Below are 16,321 nucleotides of genomic sequence, written 5' to 3' on the forward strand. Positions count from 1 at the left end.
AATTGGACAATTGGCCCCGCAATGCGATCAATTCGCTATCTTTATTGGACAATCGACTGTCAATTAAAAGTCGAGGGTGCTCTTTCCGTGTCGCGTCAGAGGTGTCAGAGGTCAAAGAACTCAAAACAAAGGAGCGCCTGTCAGTCATGGTGAATGTGGCTGGAGAGGATGATTGGGGGTAAGGTTCAAACTGCTATGGCTTGACACTATGAACAGCATATGATATGAAGAGTTAAAGCGGTCGTTTTGGGGCGTGCTTTGAAAATGCAGTAATAATCAGGTTATTATTGGTTGCAGATGATGCCTAATTCTATGGTGTTGTTAACTGGGCCTGAGACCAACAAGTACAGCAGCCATTTGATAAGGATTTGATTAGCTCTTAAGAGGATGTCTTAACATAAGATAGAAGAATTCAGTATTATGCAGTTTGTGATTTGTAATTTTTGAAACTACTCAATTTGTAATTTGTCTTATAGAAAAATAAATGTTGGTCCTTTCATTTTGCCGTTTTCATATTTATGTCAGTAAAACAACTTTTCATTGTATTTAGATTTTTTTTTCCAATTTAAGAGGGACTGGAAGAAGATGCAGAGAAGGCATAGTAGCAATACTGACAACATCCCACCAGAAAGGCAAGTGTCTGTAGTTATTTGTGCAACCTGTTGGTTAGAAGTGGGTGGGAGAGGGCAAGTGTCAACATTATTGATTTCATCGTTGGAAATATTTAGTAAAGTCAAGTGGATTTTAGTGGGTAATTTTTAATAATTTTGCTATGTTTAGAAATTTCAGTTGGAAATGGAATCTTACAGGACCCAGCTAAAGCAGATTTATTAAACTTGAGATTTATTTGAATTAATTCTGGTTTAGTGTTGTTCACAATTGTAGCAGCTGGGGGACTGCCTGTCAGGCAGGAAGGTTGCTGCTGATGGGCCACAGCAGGGGAATACAGAGGAGGTAGGCTGAGTTTGTGAGTTAAGGGTGTGATTGTTGGCCAGGGGATGGTGGTCATTGGATAGTGATGGGTCTGATCATGGGAAGAGAAGCAGGTTAACTTGGAGAGCCTGGGGGCAGGGGAACATCACTCCTCCTCTGGCACACAAGCAATGCTGGAAAAGTACTTGCCTACTGGAACAGACTTCTCAACTCCCTTCAACTGCAGGATTTTTCAATTCCTGGGAAACCTGGCCCGCAGTTCTTAAATTTCAAACTCTGCTACGTCTTGAGAGACACAGTCTCATTAAAATATTTAAATTACATACCCACCTCTGGAGATCAGGTCAGTTGCTCCCCACCAGCCTGGCTCCATTAAAACTGTAAGTGGGCACATTGGGGTCAGGTTTCCAATTTTTGAATTTTAACTCCTCTCTGCTTACCATCCTGGGGTGGGGTTAAGATCCAAACCCACACCCCGGATAAAAAGTGGCAAATGATAGCACGAGCTATAGACAGAGGAAAATTCTTAAAAGCAAAAAATGCTGGAAATGCAGAGAAAGTCATTCAGCGTGGTGTTCTACCAAAAGGTCTACAACCAATATCTTTTTGAATTCTGATGGAGCTTCTGTATATTTCTTGCATACAGTATGTTTTTATTTCAAATTTAAAGCATCTGTTTTTTGTTTTTAGTGTGTACTGTTAAAACAATGTGTCCTTAGCCACAGCTTTTGAGATGTTGTCTTCTGTAGTGCTGTGAATTTGCCCATTTTCCTTATCAATTATCCTATAGTTTCTGAGTACAGCAATATATATATGTATGTATATGTGATACTATTATAGTTACATTTTTTTAGACACAACTTTTAACTGCAGCGTAGTTTGCAAACTTGATTAATTTTCTCTTTTAGGACAAGGAGTCAGACAGTTGGTTCAGAGACCAGTGTGGATGAGAACGGTGTTTTTGAAGTACTCAAACCTGAAAGTTCATCAGCTCAGCAGATGTTTTCTGGTTTGACAGGTCTGCAATCAGGCCCAATAACTGCCAGTTCATTCCAATCTGGCCTAGTATTGGGGTCTTCTCTCGGTGCATCGGTTGGAAGTGGAGATGTGTTTATTCAGATGACCCCACAGGAAGAGGGAGCCATTCGCACAGAGAATATGCAGTACCATCATCGCCATCGACATCATCATTATCACCACAGCCACCATCGTTCCTCTCTGTTACACGTTTCTAGTGATCGCCATGGAAATGCTGAAGATGTCAGCGATGACCCTGGAACTCCTGCCCCGGCACTTTCAGAGCTAAAGGCTGCAGTCACCTGGCTTCAGAAGGGGCTTCCTTTTATCTTAATATTGCTGGCTAAAGTTTGCTTTCAACATAAGCTTGGTATGGCATGTGGATGCTTTTAAAATTGTATTTAAGAGTAACAGTTTGACTGAGATGCATCTTCTTTGTTGGCAGTTACTGGATTATTTTTGGCACTATGGTAAATCTTGTATTTTTTCCTGAGCATCCCAGAACAAATTTTTTGGATCTACTGTGTTCATAGCAAATAACAAGGTCATTTCAGACATCTGATCTTCTCACAGTTGTCTACAGCAGCACCCTGTTACAGTAGCTGTTACACCAACAATGTAGCTTTAAGAGCAGAAGGTGGCCTTTTTAAGGTCGTCAAAATACATCTAACTTAATTTTTGAGAACATTATCTGCCCTTTTATGTAAGTATTTTTAGTCTAGGAACTCCTAATTTGTTAAATTATTTGGTTGAAGAGACTTTTGTGGATACATCCTACTACCCTTGAAAATAATGAGTGTGCATGCGTGTATCATCACGGTTGCATTTCTTTGCGTCCTCTTGTGCTAGTATTGTTAGTGAATTGCATCACTTGGACTTTAAAAAACATTTGGGATTAGTTCTATAACATTTTAAGGTATCCCTCCTTTGGCTACAGACTTTACTTTTAATGAGGGCTTGACATTAAGGTTTACTGAAAGCAAACAAATATCTTGTTGAATTTTACCTTGATTCTAAATATTGTGAAGGACAATACCTATATAGTTATTTGTGCGTACCAGTTTCCACTTGTTAATATTCCTGCATCAAAGCTAAAGAGAGATATTTTACTCAGAACTCCATGAATGTGACATTGGATCAGTTCTCCTATTACGTGAGGTAGATGGTCTATAGCACGCCTCATTTTTATCACTGGAACTTTTTATAGTTCAACAACCAATGTCATATTCCTGGTTGTGCCTGACTAGCAGTTTTAAAAAAAACCAAGAGATAATCAACTGATTTGCTCATAATTTTTCTCTCCCCTCTCTATTTAGATTATTTGAGCATAAAGATTATGGTTTAGCATTCAACATATCTCTCTCGCTCTCTCTCTTGTGTATCCACTCCGGTTTGAAAAACCAGAACACGTTTTAAGGTCAAAAGGATCTTGTGTGATCTGTCAGAGATCCTGTTTAAATTTTTTTAAATGCTTTTTTTTAAGAGCTCTGAATTGTTTAGGTCATAGTTGCTCAGTTGTTTATTGCTATCACCTAGGAATGAGAACAGAAAGTGCCGGAAATACTTAGCAGGTCTAACAACATCTGTGTAGAGAGAAACAGAGTTAACGTTTCAGGTACCGGATAAAGAGTTGGGAAAGTGGGCCTAAGTAGGACTGGATCAAGGAATGTTTTGACATGCCCCACAAAAAGACAGGCATAACTAGGACTCACACGGGTACCCATAGCAACACCTTTTATTTGGAGGAAGTGACTGGAGTTGAAGGAGAAGTTGTTCAGTGTGAGAACAAGTTCAGCCAGGCAGAGGAGGGTGGTGGTGGATGAGGACTGGTTGGGCCTCTATTCAAGGAAGAAGTGGCGAGCCCTCAGACCATCCTGGTGGGTGGATGGAGGTGTAGAGAGATTGGATGTCCATAGTGAAGACAGGTGATTAGGACCAGGAAACTGGAAACTGTTAAAATGACGTAGGACGTCAGAAAAGTCATGGATGTAGGTGGGAAGAAACTGGACAAGGGGACAAAAAAATCAAGATAGTAGGAAATAAGTCAGTGGGGCAGGAACAGGCTGAAAGGATGGGTCTACCAGACAGTCCTGTTTTTGGATTTTGGGAAGAAGATAGAAGCAGGCTGTTCGGGGTTGGAAGACTTTTGAGGTTGGAGGTTGTAGAGGGAAGATCTCCTGAGGCGATTAGGTCAGTGACTGTACTGGAGACAGTGGCTTGATGTCCAATAGTGGGATCATGGTCCAGGAGGAGGTAGGGAGAAGTGTCTGAGAGTTGGCCCTCAGCCTCTGCAAAGTAGAGGTCGGTGCACCAGACAACAACAGCACCACCCTTGTCAGTGGGTTTGATCACAATGTCAAGGTTAGACCTGAGAGAATGGAATGCAGCAAGTTCAGAGGGAGAGAGGTTAGAGTGAGGGGGGCAGAGAAATTAAGATGGCTGATGTCACGCCGACAGTTTTCAATGAAAAGATCAAGAGTGGATAAGAGGCTGGAGGGAACGGTCCAGGTGGAGGGAGAGTACTGGAGGTCGGTGAATGGGTCCGCTGGTTGGGGGAAGGATTCCTGGCCAAAGAAGTGAGCCTGGAGGTGAAAGTGATAGGTGATAGAAGAAAAGTTCAACATCATGTCGAGCGCAAAATGCATTGAGGTGGGGGCATAAGGGTATAAAACCAAGTCCTTTGCTAAGTACAGATTGTTCAGCGTCAGAGAGGGGAAGGTCAGAGGGTATTGTGAATACAAGGCAAGGGGTGAGATTAGGAGAAAGGATGGGGTCAGAGGGAAGAAAAGGTAAAGAAAGTTCTGGTGGGGCGTTGGGTCCCATGAATTGTTGGAGTTTGCATTCCTTAACACCTGAAAGGAAGAGAAAAAACTTTTTGTTAATGCGTCAGATAAGGCAAAGGATGAAATGAAACTGGAGCAGGACAGCTTTGAGATGGGGTGAGTCGTGCTGCTGGAGAGAGAGGTTGAGTGTGTACATGTGCCGGTGCATGGCACCTAGTGTGGATCTCAGGGTGTGGTGAGAACAGCAGTCTGAGCAACATTGTTTGTTTCAGAAATACCTGTAATCCTGGGTGGATTCGAAACATGAAGGATGAAACTTCAGTTGAAATCGACGTGGAACTCCAATCCATTCTCCCAGTTTCTCCGTTTCCGATGCATCTGTTCTGATTATGCAACCTACCAGAACAGTGCCTCTGATATGTCTTCCTTTTTCCTCAACCGAGGATTCCCCCGCAATGTGTTTGTCAGGGCCCTGGACTGTGTCCGACCCATTTCCCGCACTTGTGCTCTCATCCCTTCCCCTCCGTCCTGGAACTGCGACAGGGTTTCCCTTGTCCTCATTTTCCATCTCACCAGCCTCCACGTCCAAAGGATCATCCTCTGCCATTTCTGTCACCTCCAGCATGCTACCACCAAATACATCTTCCCCTCCCCTCCCCTTCAGCATTCCGAAGGGACCATTCCATCCTAGTTCACTCCTCCTTCTGGACTCAATATTGAGTTCAATAATTTCAGACCATGAGCTCTATTATTTTTTGTTTTTATTTTATTATGTATACTTTGTTACAGTTTTTTAACCATGTGCTAGTCTTAAACTTATTTTTCATGTTTTTGCTTTCATACAGAGCTGTTCAATATTCTGCCCTTAGCACTCTCTCTGGACTCGTGCTTTGTCTTTCGCTACAACTATTTCGCACTCCATTTGTATTCTGTTGCATGACATCTCTGTCATTTAATCTCTCCCCTCTCCACCCTATCACAGACTTCTTGTTCTTCTCCCCCCCCCCCCCCCCCCCCCCACCCACACTTTACACATGCTCAAAGACTTACATTTCTATTTTTGTCAGTTCTGATGAAGGGTCACAGACTCTACACAGATGCTGTCAGATCTGCTGAGTATTTCGGCACTTTCTGTTCTCATTTCAGAGCTCCAGCATCCACCATATTTTGCTGTTATGTTAGTATCACCTAGGAATCTTGTTCTCGCAGTATTAACATCACTAACACATTGCAGCTTTGTTTGAGAGTGTTTCCAGTGATGCTAATCACAAGTAAGCCATAACTATCCAATGCAAGAGAAGGATCATAATCGTCCTGATGAGGAGGCATAAGAGCACTTTTCCATTCTAAAGCCAAGTAAGACGCCAGGGGCTACGTATTGTTCACAGTGCCCTGACTATAATGGATATGTAATTAATCTTTATTTATATACTTGTGTAAATGACAGCGAATCCAATAATTATTTGTCAATTCAGCTATCTTGTGAAGGATATTATGTTAAAATATTGATTTTTTTTTTATCTTCTAACATTTTTTGGCAGGGTTAATCCTGGTGATACTACATATTTTTGTTCTTTTTTAATACAGGCATTGCTGTGTGTATTGGAATGGCAAGTACTTTTGCATATGCAAACTTAACAGTTAAACACCAAGTCTCTTTAAGAGTGAGTATTTTACTAATTAGTGATTTTCTGTCATCTTCAACATGCATTGAATATTGCTAAAATGTCTTTGTTCCCCAAAAGTACTTTTTCTTCTAAATTTCATTCTCTTTGCTGAATTTTATGGGGCTTTTAGGAGCAGAATAGGAGAAGGGGTGGAGAGAGGCGGCCAAAAAATCGGGAAGGGGTGGAGTGCCCATTGCTTTCCTGCCGCCATGGCATTTGCCAGCAACGGGGAAGAGGAGGACAACCTTCCCATCCGGAGGCCAATTGTGCCACTTACGTGGCCAATCACTGGCCTCTTCCCATCACTGCTGGCCTTTTACCAGTGGCGGGTGAGCCCTCCGTCACTTGGGCAGACTTCCTGGTGAACCCTGGTGGCCTTCCTGAGGGCTCAGGGTGGGGGGTAGGTGGGGGCCTCCTAATTGGATACACTGTGAGCCATGGAGGGGCCCAGCAGTAGTAATGGCAACATTCCCCCCCGCCCTCATAAAACCCTTGTTGCCGCAGCTTGCCTGACTGGCCCCGGCGACCCCACTTACCTTGCTCCAATGTCGGCGTCCATTGCTGCATCTCTTGACTGGGTGCAGTGGCCACTGCTGCTGGTGTCGCTACTGGGACTGAAGAGCTGCTGGCCATACAAATGACCCACAGCTCTAGGAGGCAGGCTTTTGTTCCTTAAAGGGACGGGTGCTCATTAGCTGCTAATTTGGCATAGAATCTGGCTGGGGCTCCCCCAAACGACCAAGGCTGGCTTTTCATCCCTAGCTTTTCATCCTGTCCTCGGGTCCACTGCCACCCCAACAAAATCCAGCCCTTTGTCTTTTGTCATGTGCTGTTGTGCAACTGAAGAAGAACAGGATAGCATGGGTTGCCCTCCATTCATTCTTTACAGTCCTGTTGGAATGTGCCTTAGCTCCACTTCGGACCTTCAATACTCTTTCCTCACCATCATTTGGTTAAAATCAGTGGAACATCATGGGCGTCTGTTCAGCCACTTTAAACCTTAGGGTTCCTCAGGTACTTTTGTTACATGGGTTAAGTTTGTATAAATTCAGTATAGTAAGATATATTGGGATCCAGTGTAAACTGGAAGTAAATACATTGGCCACTGTTCAATGTTAGAAAATAAGTGGATTTGAAGGAACGCATCCCATTCAGCTTCAGTCATTTTCACGATTTATTACCATATTGCCATTGTGATCATTACTTGACTGCTGCTAAGTTTTGACATTTTATTTTGCCTGGGGTATGGTAGCTCACCCAAATTGCCATCCTCATGAGAGCCTAGATAGTAAGTCCTGACAAGCTGTTCAGCTATCAGAGATGATTACAACTGAGCCCAGTCTGTCCTCAATCGACATCCACACAAACAGTTTCCGGCAGTACCCGCTGAATAGCTGTCGGGAGTGGGAATCTTGCCTGATTTCTCCTCAGTTGTAGCTCCCTATTGCCATTCTGTCAAAGATCAACTAACTTGGCACAGAGAAGGCCTCTAACTAATTACACAGTATATTGTTCTGTCCATAGTTCCTACTTCTGATATTTTGTAAAGGTGTTTGATAGTGTTATTTAGCTGTTGATTTATCAGTTAACAATCTTCTTGTGATACTGTCATAGCGATGAATCCTTTAACATTGACATTATTACAGACCAACTACATGCAACATGATCCTGACAGTTGAGGCTCCCTTAATACCTTTCCTGGCAAAAAAAGAGCATGGCACAGTATAATTGCTTCACATTGTATGATAAAAATAAAGATTACAGAGCAATTTACAGTCGGGTAATCTCGTCTTCGCAGTTGAGATCACTATTATAAGTCATTCAGTTTCTTTTGTCACTTTTGGACTCCTGAGTGAGCTTGCTGCCTTGTAATTCTTCTTAAGTAGTTTCCTGTGTATAAAATGGAGAGTGTCATTCACTGCTGTTGCCACTCATCATGTAGTGCACTTTCCAATTAATCTCAAGGGCTGACGAATGATGTTAAAAGGGTTGCTTGACAGCTGACTGCTGCTCTACATGTGGGCCCACATCTGTTTTTAAAAATTATGTCACAATTAATTTTTGTATCCACAGATTGGCTTTTTCCCCGATTCCCATATTATTGCCTCCAGAGCCCCCAAGGATATATCCCCCTGCAGACATGGGGTCAGCTTCTATGTGCATGCTAACAATATCTAGATCTACCTCTCCATCTCCCCTCTCAACGCTTCAACTGCGTCTTTGTTGTTAGACTGCTTTTGTGTCTTTGAGGCTTGGAGGAGTTGCTGTTTCCTGCCGTTAATTATTGGGAAGACTGAAGTCAACCTCTTCAGCCCCTGCCACTGATTCCATCCCCCTCTCTGGCCACTGTTTCAGGCTGAATTAGGCTGTTTGCAACTTCAATGTCCTATTCAAACGGAAACTGAGCTTTTGACCTCGTATTTTCTCTATTGCAAAGACTACCTATTCTGACCTCGGTAACATCGTTGCATCCGACTCTACCTCGGCCCATCTACTGCTGCAACCCTCATTCACCTTTTACAACCTCCAGATTTGGCTATTTCACTGCATTCCTAGCCGACCTCCTTTCCTTCACCCTCCCTAAACTTCAGTTTATGCAGTACTCTGCTGCCTGGATCCTATCCCAGCACCAAGTCCTGCTCACTCATCACCTCTGTCTCGTTGATTTGCGTTGGATTTTGCCAGCATTTATTGTCCATCTTTAATTTGTCCTTGAGAAGGTGGTGGTGAGATCCTGGCTTGAACCACTGCAGTCCTTGGGGCATAGGTACACCAACAGTGCTGTTACGAGGGAATTCCAGGATTTTGACCCAGCAAAAGGGAAGGCAATATAGTTCCAAGTCAGGATGATGTGTGGCTTGGAGGGAAACTTGCAGGCTGTGGTGTCCCCATGCATCTGCTGCCATTGTGCGTCGTTGGTGGAGGGAGTAAATGTTGAAGGTGGTGGATGGGGTGCCCATTAAGCGGGCTGCTTTGTTCTGTATGGTGTTGAGCTTCGTTGAGTGTTGTTGGAGCTGCACCCATTCAGGCAAATGGAGAGTATTCCATCACACTGCTGACTTGTGCCTTGTAGATAGTGGACAGGCACTGGGGAGACAGGAACTGAGTTCATTGCCGCAGAATTCCCAGCATTGCTCTTGTAACCACAGCATTTATGTAGCAGGTCCAGTTCAGTTTCTGGTCAATGGTGACCCCAGGATGTTGATAGTGGGGGATTCAGCAATGGTGATGCCATTGAACATCAAGGGGAGTTGGTTAGATTCTCTCTTGTTTGAGATAGTCATTGCCTGGCACTTGTGTGGGACACTTATCAGCTCAAGCCTGGGTATTGTCTGGGTCTTGCTGCATATGGACATGGACTGCTTCAGTATCTGAGGAGTTGCGAATGGTGCTGAACATTGTGCAACCAACAGCGAACATCCCCACATCTGACCTTATGATGGAGGGAAGATCATGATGAGCAGCTGAAGATGGTTGGGCCTAGGACACGACCCTGAGGAACTCCTGCAGTAATGTCCTGGCACTGAAATGATTGACCGCCAACAGCCACAGCCATCTTCCATTGTGTTAGGTATGACTCCAACCAGCGGAGAGTTTTCCCCCTGATTCCCATTGACTTCAGTTTTGCTAGGGCTCCTTGATGCCATACTCAGTCAAATGCTGCCTTGATGTCAAGGGCAGTCACTCCCCCCTCTCGAGTTCAGTTCTTTTGTCCATATTTGGACCAAGACTGCAATGAGGTCAGGAGCTGAGTGGCCCTGGTGGAACCCAAACTGAGTGTCAGTGAGCAGGTTATTGCTGAGAAAGTGCCGCTTGATAGCACTGTTAATGACCCCTTCCATCACTTTGCTGATGATCAAGAGTAGACTGATAGGGTGGTAATTGGCCAGGTCAGATTTGTCTTGCTTTTTATTCACAAGACATCCCTGAGCAATTTTCCACATTGCTGGGTAGATGCCAGTGTTGTAGCTGTACTGGAACAGCTTGGTTAGGGGCATGGCTAGTTCTGGAGCACAGGTTTAGTTTAGTTTAGAGATACAGCACTGAAACAGGCCCTTCGGCCCACCGAGTCTGTGCCGACCATCAACCACCCACTTATACTAATCCTACACTAATCCCATATCCCTACCACATCCCCACCTGTCCCTATATTTTCCCTACCACCTACCTATACTAGGGGCAATTTATGATGGCCAATTAACCTATCAACCTGCAAGTCTTTGGCATGTGGGAGGAAACCGGAGCACCCGGAGGAAACCCACGCAGACACAGGGAGAACTTGCAAACTCCACACAGGCAGTACCCAGAATTGAACCCGGGTCGCTGGAGCTGTGAGGCTGCAGTGCTAACCACTACGCCACTGTGCCGCCCATTCCGTACTATTGCCGGAATGTTGTCAGGCCATAGTCTTTGCAGTATCCAATGTCTTCAGTCGTTTCTCGATATCAGATGGAGTGAATGGGATTGGCTGAAGACTGGCATCTGTGATGCTCGGGACCTCAGGAGGAGGCCAAGATGGATCATCCACTCGGCACTTCTGGCTGAAGATAGGTGAAAATGCTTCAGCCTTGTCTTTTGCACTGGTGTCCTGGGCTCCCCCATTGTTGAGGATGGGGATGTTTGTGGAGCCTCTTCCTCCTTCAGTTGCTTAATTATCCACCACCATTCATGACTGGATGTGGCAGGACTGCAGAGCTTAGTTCTGATCCGTTGGTTAGCCCTGTCTATTGCATGCTGCGTCTGCTGTTTGGCATGCAAGTAGTCCTGTTTTGTAGCTTTACCAGGCTGACCCTTCATATTTAGGTATACCTGGTGCCACTTCTGGCACGCCGTCCTGCATTCTTCATTGAACCAGGGTTGGTTCCCCCAGCTTGATGGTACTGGTAGAGTAGGGGGTATGTCGGGCCATGACGTTACAGATTGTGGTTGAATTCAATTCTGCTGCTGCTGATGGCCCACAGCGCCTCATGGGTGCCCAGTTTTGAGTTACTAGATCTGTTTGAAATCTTTCCCATTTAGCACAGTGGTTGTGCCACACAACACGATGGTGGGTACCCTCAGTGTGAAGATGGGACTTTGTCTCCACAAGGACTGTGCGGTAGTCACTCCTACCAATATTGTTGTGGACAGATGCACCTGTGACAGGTAGATTGGTGTGCCCGAGGTCAAGTAGGTTTTTCCCTCTTGGTTCTCTCACCACCTGCCGCATACCCAGTCTAGCGGCTGTGTCCTTTAGGACTCTGTCAGCTCGGTCAGTAGTGATGCTACCGAGCACTGTTGGTGATGGACATTGAAGTCCCCCACCCAGAGCTAATTTTGTGCCGTTGCTACCCTCGGTGCTTGTTCCAATTGGTGTTCAACATGGAGAAGCACTGATCCATCAGCTATGTCGGGAGAGCGGGGGGCGGGGTGGTGTACGTGGTAATGACAGGAGGTTTCCTTGCCCATGTTTGACCTGATGCCATTTGACCATGGGGTCCGGAGTCAATGTTGAGGACTGCCAGGGTAACTCCCTCCTGACCGTGTACCACTCTGCCGCCATCTCTGGTGGGTCTGGCCTGCCGGTGGGACAGGACATACCCAAGGATGGTAATGGTGGTGTCTGGTGCATTGTCTGCAAGGTATGATTTCGTGAGTATGACTATGTCAGGCTGTTGCTTGACTGTTCTGTCGGACAGCTCTCCCAACTTTGGCCCAAGCCCCCAGATGTTCATAAGCAGGACTTTGCAGGGTCAACAGGGCTGGGTTTTTCATTGTCGTTTCCGGTGCCCCGATCAATGCCGGGTGTTCAGTCTGGTTTAATTCCTTTTCTTAGACTTTGTAGTGGTTTGATACAACTTGCTAGGCCATTTCAGAGGGCATTTAAGAGTCAACCACGTTGCTATCTGTAGTCACATGTAGGCCAGACCAGGTAAGGACGGCAGATTTCCTTCCCTAAAGAACTTAGTGAACCAGATGGGTTTTTACAACAATCGATAATGGTTTCATGATCATCACTAGACTAGCTTTTTAATTCCATATTTATTTGAATTCAAATTCCACCATCCACTGTGGTGAGATTCAAACCCATGTCTCCAGAGCATTAGCTTGGGGCTCTGGGTTACTAGTCTAGTGACATTACCAATATCCCTCTGCCTTCCCCTTTAAATTCCTTCATAGCCTTGCCCCTCCCTCTCTTTGTAACCTCCTCTAGCCCTATATCTCCTTCGCTCAACCCTTAGCGGCCTTGCCTTCAGCCATCTAGGCACTACACTCTGAAATGCCCCCTCTAAATCCCTCTGTTTCTGCCCCTTCCTCCCAATCTTTAAGAAAGACCTTCAAGATCTTTTCTTAAAACTCACATCTTTGACCAAACATTTAGTCACCCCTGCTAATATTTCCTTTATTTCAGCATCCATTTTTTGATTGTGCCTCACCTTGGGTCATTTTTCTATGTTAAATGTTTTATGTAAATACATGTTCTATTGTTGATCTCTCCTGGTGCTGCTCGTGATAGGTTAGAGATTACACTATTTTATAAAGATAGAAGCTTTACGTTGTGCAAAGCACAATTTGTGTGCAATATCTATTTCTTCGACATCAACTAAAAGTAAACATGAACCTTGAAAAAAACATGCCAGCAAAACCTTTTCTTTCATTTTTGAAACTTTTAATGTTCTTGTTGCTTGTTTTTTTTTTTGGGGGGGCGACAGGAGCAAAGATCAGTACTTGTAACCCTGTGGATACTGGCGTTCCTCACTGGGAACACACTGTTTTTGTACTACACTTTCAGTGCCCAGGAGCTCTATAAGAGGTAAGACATTTGAGTATAATATATTGTGTGCTTTAAAATGATAATTTTAAAAATGTATTGCTTTGATGCTTATTGGGAGTGGTATTTGAGATTTGTTTTAATTCATTCACAGTATTTAGTGTCGCTGGCAAGTCCAGCATTTATTGTCCACCTTCTCAGGGGAAGTAGGGGTACAACTGAGTGGCTTGCAAGGCCACTTCAGTGGGCAGTTAAGAGTCAACCACAATGGTTACCTTCACTAAAAGACATTAGTAATTAAAATTGATAGTAACAAAAAATTGGAATTGAGCTAGTCAACATTAATGTTATGTTAACATTATTGATTTCTGCATCACTACAAAGCATGAGTATTCATCCATGCTCGACTACTGTTTATCCATTCCTCAGTCTGTGAATTTGTAATTAATTGGGTTGTTTAGGATAAAATTAGATAAAGAGGTACTTAAAAGGTTAAAATAAAAGCAAAATACTGCAGATACTGGAAATCTGAAATAAAAACAAGAAATGCTGGACATACTCAGCAGATCTGGCAGCATCTGTGGAGAGAGAAGCAGAGTTGACGTTTCAGATCAGTTCTGAAGAAGGGTCACTGACCTGAAACGTTAACTCTGCTTCTCTCTCAACAGATGCTGCCAGACCTGCTAAGTATTTCCAGCATTTCTTGTTTTTATTACTTAAAAGGTTAGCAGTCCTCCAAAGTAGACAAGTCCCCCGGTCTGGATGGCATGCATCCTAGGTTACTGAGGGAAGGAAGGCTGGAAATTGTGGAGGATCTGGCTACAATTTTCCGATCCTCCTTGGATATGGGGGTGCTGCCAGTGGACTGGAAGATTGCAAATGTTGCACCCTGTTCAAAAAAGGGGAGGGTCATAAACCCAGCAACGACAGGCCAGTCAGTCTAACACGTCAGTGGTGGGGAAACCGTAGTCATTAATCCAGGACAAAATCTACTGGCACTTGGGAAAAATTAGTTCATTCCAATGCTGGCCTTTATTTATTGCTAAAGCCAAATCATGCTTGACCGACTTGATTGAGTTCTTTGATGAAGTGACAGAGGGTTGTAATGTTGTTACAAAATTGGCAAAGGGACAGAAATCAGAGTAGTGGTGACCGATTGTTTTTCAGACTGGAGAGAAATCTGTGAAGTTATTCCCCAGGGGCAGGGTTGAGATTGCCTTTCTTTTTGTTATATATTATTGAGCTAGACTTGAGTTTGCAGGGCATAATTTCAAAGTTTGCAGAAAACACAAAACTCAGAAATGTAGTAAACAGTGAGGAGGATAGTGACAGACTTCAGGAGGACATTAACAGACTGGTGAAATGGACAGACACATGGCAGATATAATTTAACAGTGAAGTGTGATTTGATTAATTTTGGTAGGAAGAATGAGAAGATGTAATATGAATTAAATGGTACAATTTTAAAGAGGGCGCAGGAACAGGGAGACTTGGAGGTGTACATACAGAAGTGTTTGAACGTGGCAGGTTAAGTTGAGAAGGCTGTTAGAAAGGCATACTGGATCCTTGGCTTTATAAATGGAGATATAGGCTGGGATTTAACCCTGGGTGGACGGGAGCCGGCCACTGACTTTTCAGTCGGTGGTGAACCCGCTTCTGCCTCAGCTGGGGATCCGACCCGTATTTTGCAGGTTGCCAGGCTTTAATTGGTCTGAGGCGGGACTTCCACCCGCTTGAGGTAGGAAGCCCCACCTGATGGAGCTGGTGGCCAATCAGCGGGCCGGCAGCTGTCTGTCCCAGCAGCGCCACCGGGAGCAGTGGCCACTGCTGGGACTGCAGCCCAGCTTGAAGAAGATGTTAGGGGGCCCGGAACAAAGGTAAGTTTTGGTTGCCTCACTGGGGGTGATCGGTCGGGCCCTGACGAGGCAAGGGTGACCTATTGGGGGGACAGGGAGCGTGTTTGTTGGGGGTAGTTGGGGCAGCGGGGGCGGCCCTCCATTGGGCACAGGTTGCCCGATCATGAGGGCCCCCTACAGGCTGTCAAGAGAGCCGCCTGCTTTTGTCAGGCGGCTTCTGTCAGGCCTCCTCTGCCCGATGCCCGACTAGTTACAGGTAAAATCCCCATGGAGGTGGGCGAAGGCCCTTTAGTGGACATTAAGCGGCCACTTAAGAGCCTTGATTGGCCTGGGGCAGGCAGGCCGTTTTCCTCCGCCGCCACCTTGCATAAATTGGTAGCAGAGGTGGGAGAGAGTCGGGAAGGGCTCCCAGAGCCTCCCGCTTCATTTTACACCCCCCCCCCCCCCCCCCCCCCCCCCCCGCCAACTTTCTGCTTTTTGGGGGTGGGGTGTAAATTCAGCTCAAAGCCTGGATTTTGGGGTCAGTGACGAAGCAGTGGCACTCGCCGATGATCTCAAAGCTGCCCACAAAGGTCTAGCCATCTCTATGGAATGGATTTCTCCTTTCCTGATACCAATTTGTATCTGTCACCAAGTCAAGGGGATCTCCAGGCGTCCAGCAACAGTAATGTCATCAAGCAGGGTAAGCAGCCAATCAGACTGAAGAATTCTCAGAGGCAGCAAGCCAGGAAGTAAAATGCACTAAATGTTTCACTTTTTTAATTACATTTTTACATATAGCAAAGTAAAAGATTGGAACATATACATGGGATTAAGACAGAAGCTGAAATATAAACTTCAAAAAAATTATTGTTTTAAATCAGAGAAATTTGACATTCCACAAATATAAAATCAGTGTTTCAGGGACAGTGAGACTATCCAGCAGTAATTATGAACTTAGCACGCCGTTAAAAACCCAATTACACCTCTTTCAACAAAGTGTAACTTTTTCAAGTGCTTTTACAATGGGACAAATAGTGTAAAAGGGCACGTTTTTGTCAGTTCAGTGATTTCTACTTGACTGGAGCCTGGAGAAGCTTCAGCAGTGCACCCTATGAGAAAGCGTAGAATCACTGACAACAGCTTATGGATTTCTGCATTTAACTGTGTGTGTGTAGGCTCCAGAAGTTGCTGATAATTTCAGAGGAGTAAAGACAGCAAACGCTGACAGTTTCGCTGTCGTTACTGCAAAATTCAGGCCATAGAATACAAAAGCAAGGAAGTTGTATTGAACCTATTATAAAACATTGGTTAAGCCTCTTCTGAGGTATTGTG

At 44.7% G+C, this 16,321-nt stretch overlaps 1 protein-coding gene across 5 annotated transcripts in view; it reads left to right on the plus strand.

The window, feature by feature from the left end:
• Window positions 1-76: 76 nt before the first annotated feature.
• The window catches only part of rnft2 (ring finger protein, transmembrane 2), a 55,265-nt gene continuing 39,020 nt past the window's right edge, over window positions 77-16,321 (plus strand). For all 5 annotated transcript variants that reach the window (XM_068055161.1, XM_068055162.1, XM_068055164.1 and 2 more), the window contains exons 1-5: window positions 77-178; window positions 551-632; window positions 1,842-2,320; window positions 6,321-6,397; window positions 13,093-13,193. In XM_068055161.1, coding sequence (XP_067911262.1) covers window positions 154-178; window positions 551-632; window positions 1,842-2,320; window positions 6,321-6,397; window positions 13,093-13,193 — 764 coding nt within the window. In that variant the 5' untranslated portion in view covers window positions 77-153. The remainder of the gene's footprint in view (window positions 179-550; window positions 633-1,841; window positions 2,321-6,320; window positions 6,398-13,092; window positions 13,194-16,321) is intronic.

Source organism: Heterodontus francisci, chromosome 23 (genome assembly GCF_036365525.1).
Source record: "Heterodontus francisci isolate sHetFra1 chromosome 23, sHetFra1.hap1, whole genome shotgun sequence".
NCBI classification, from domain to species: Eukaryota; Metazoa; Chordata; class Chondrichthyes; order Heterodontiformes; family Heterodontidae; genus Heterodontus; species Heterodontus francisci.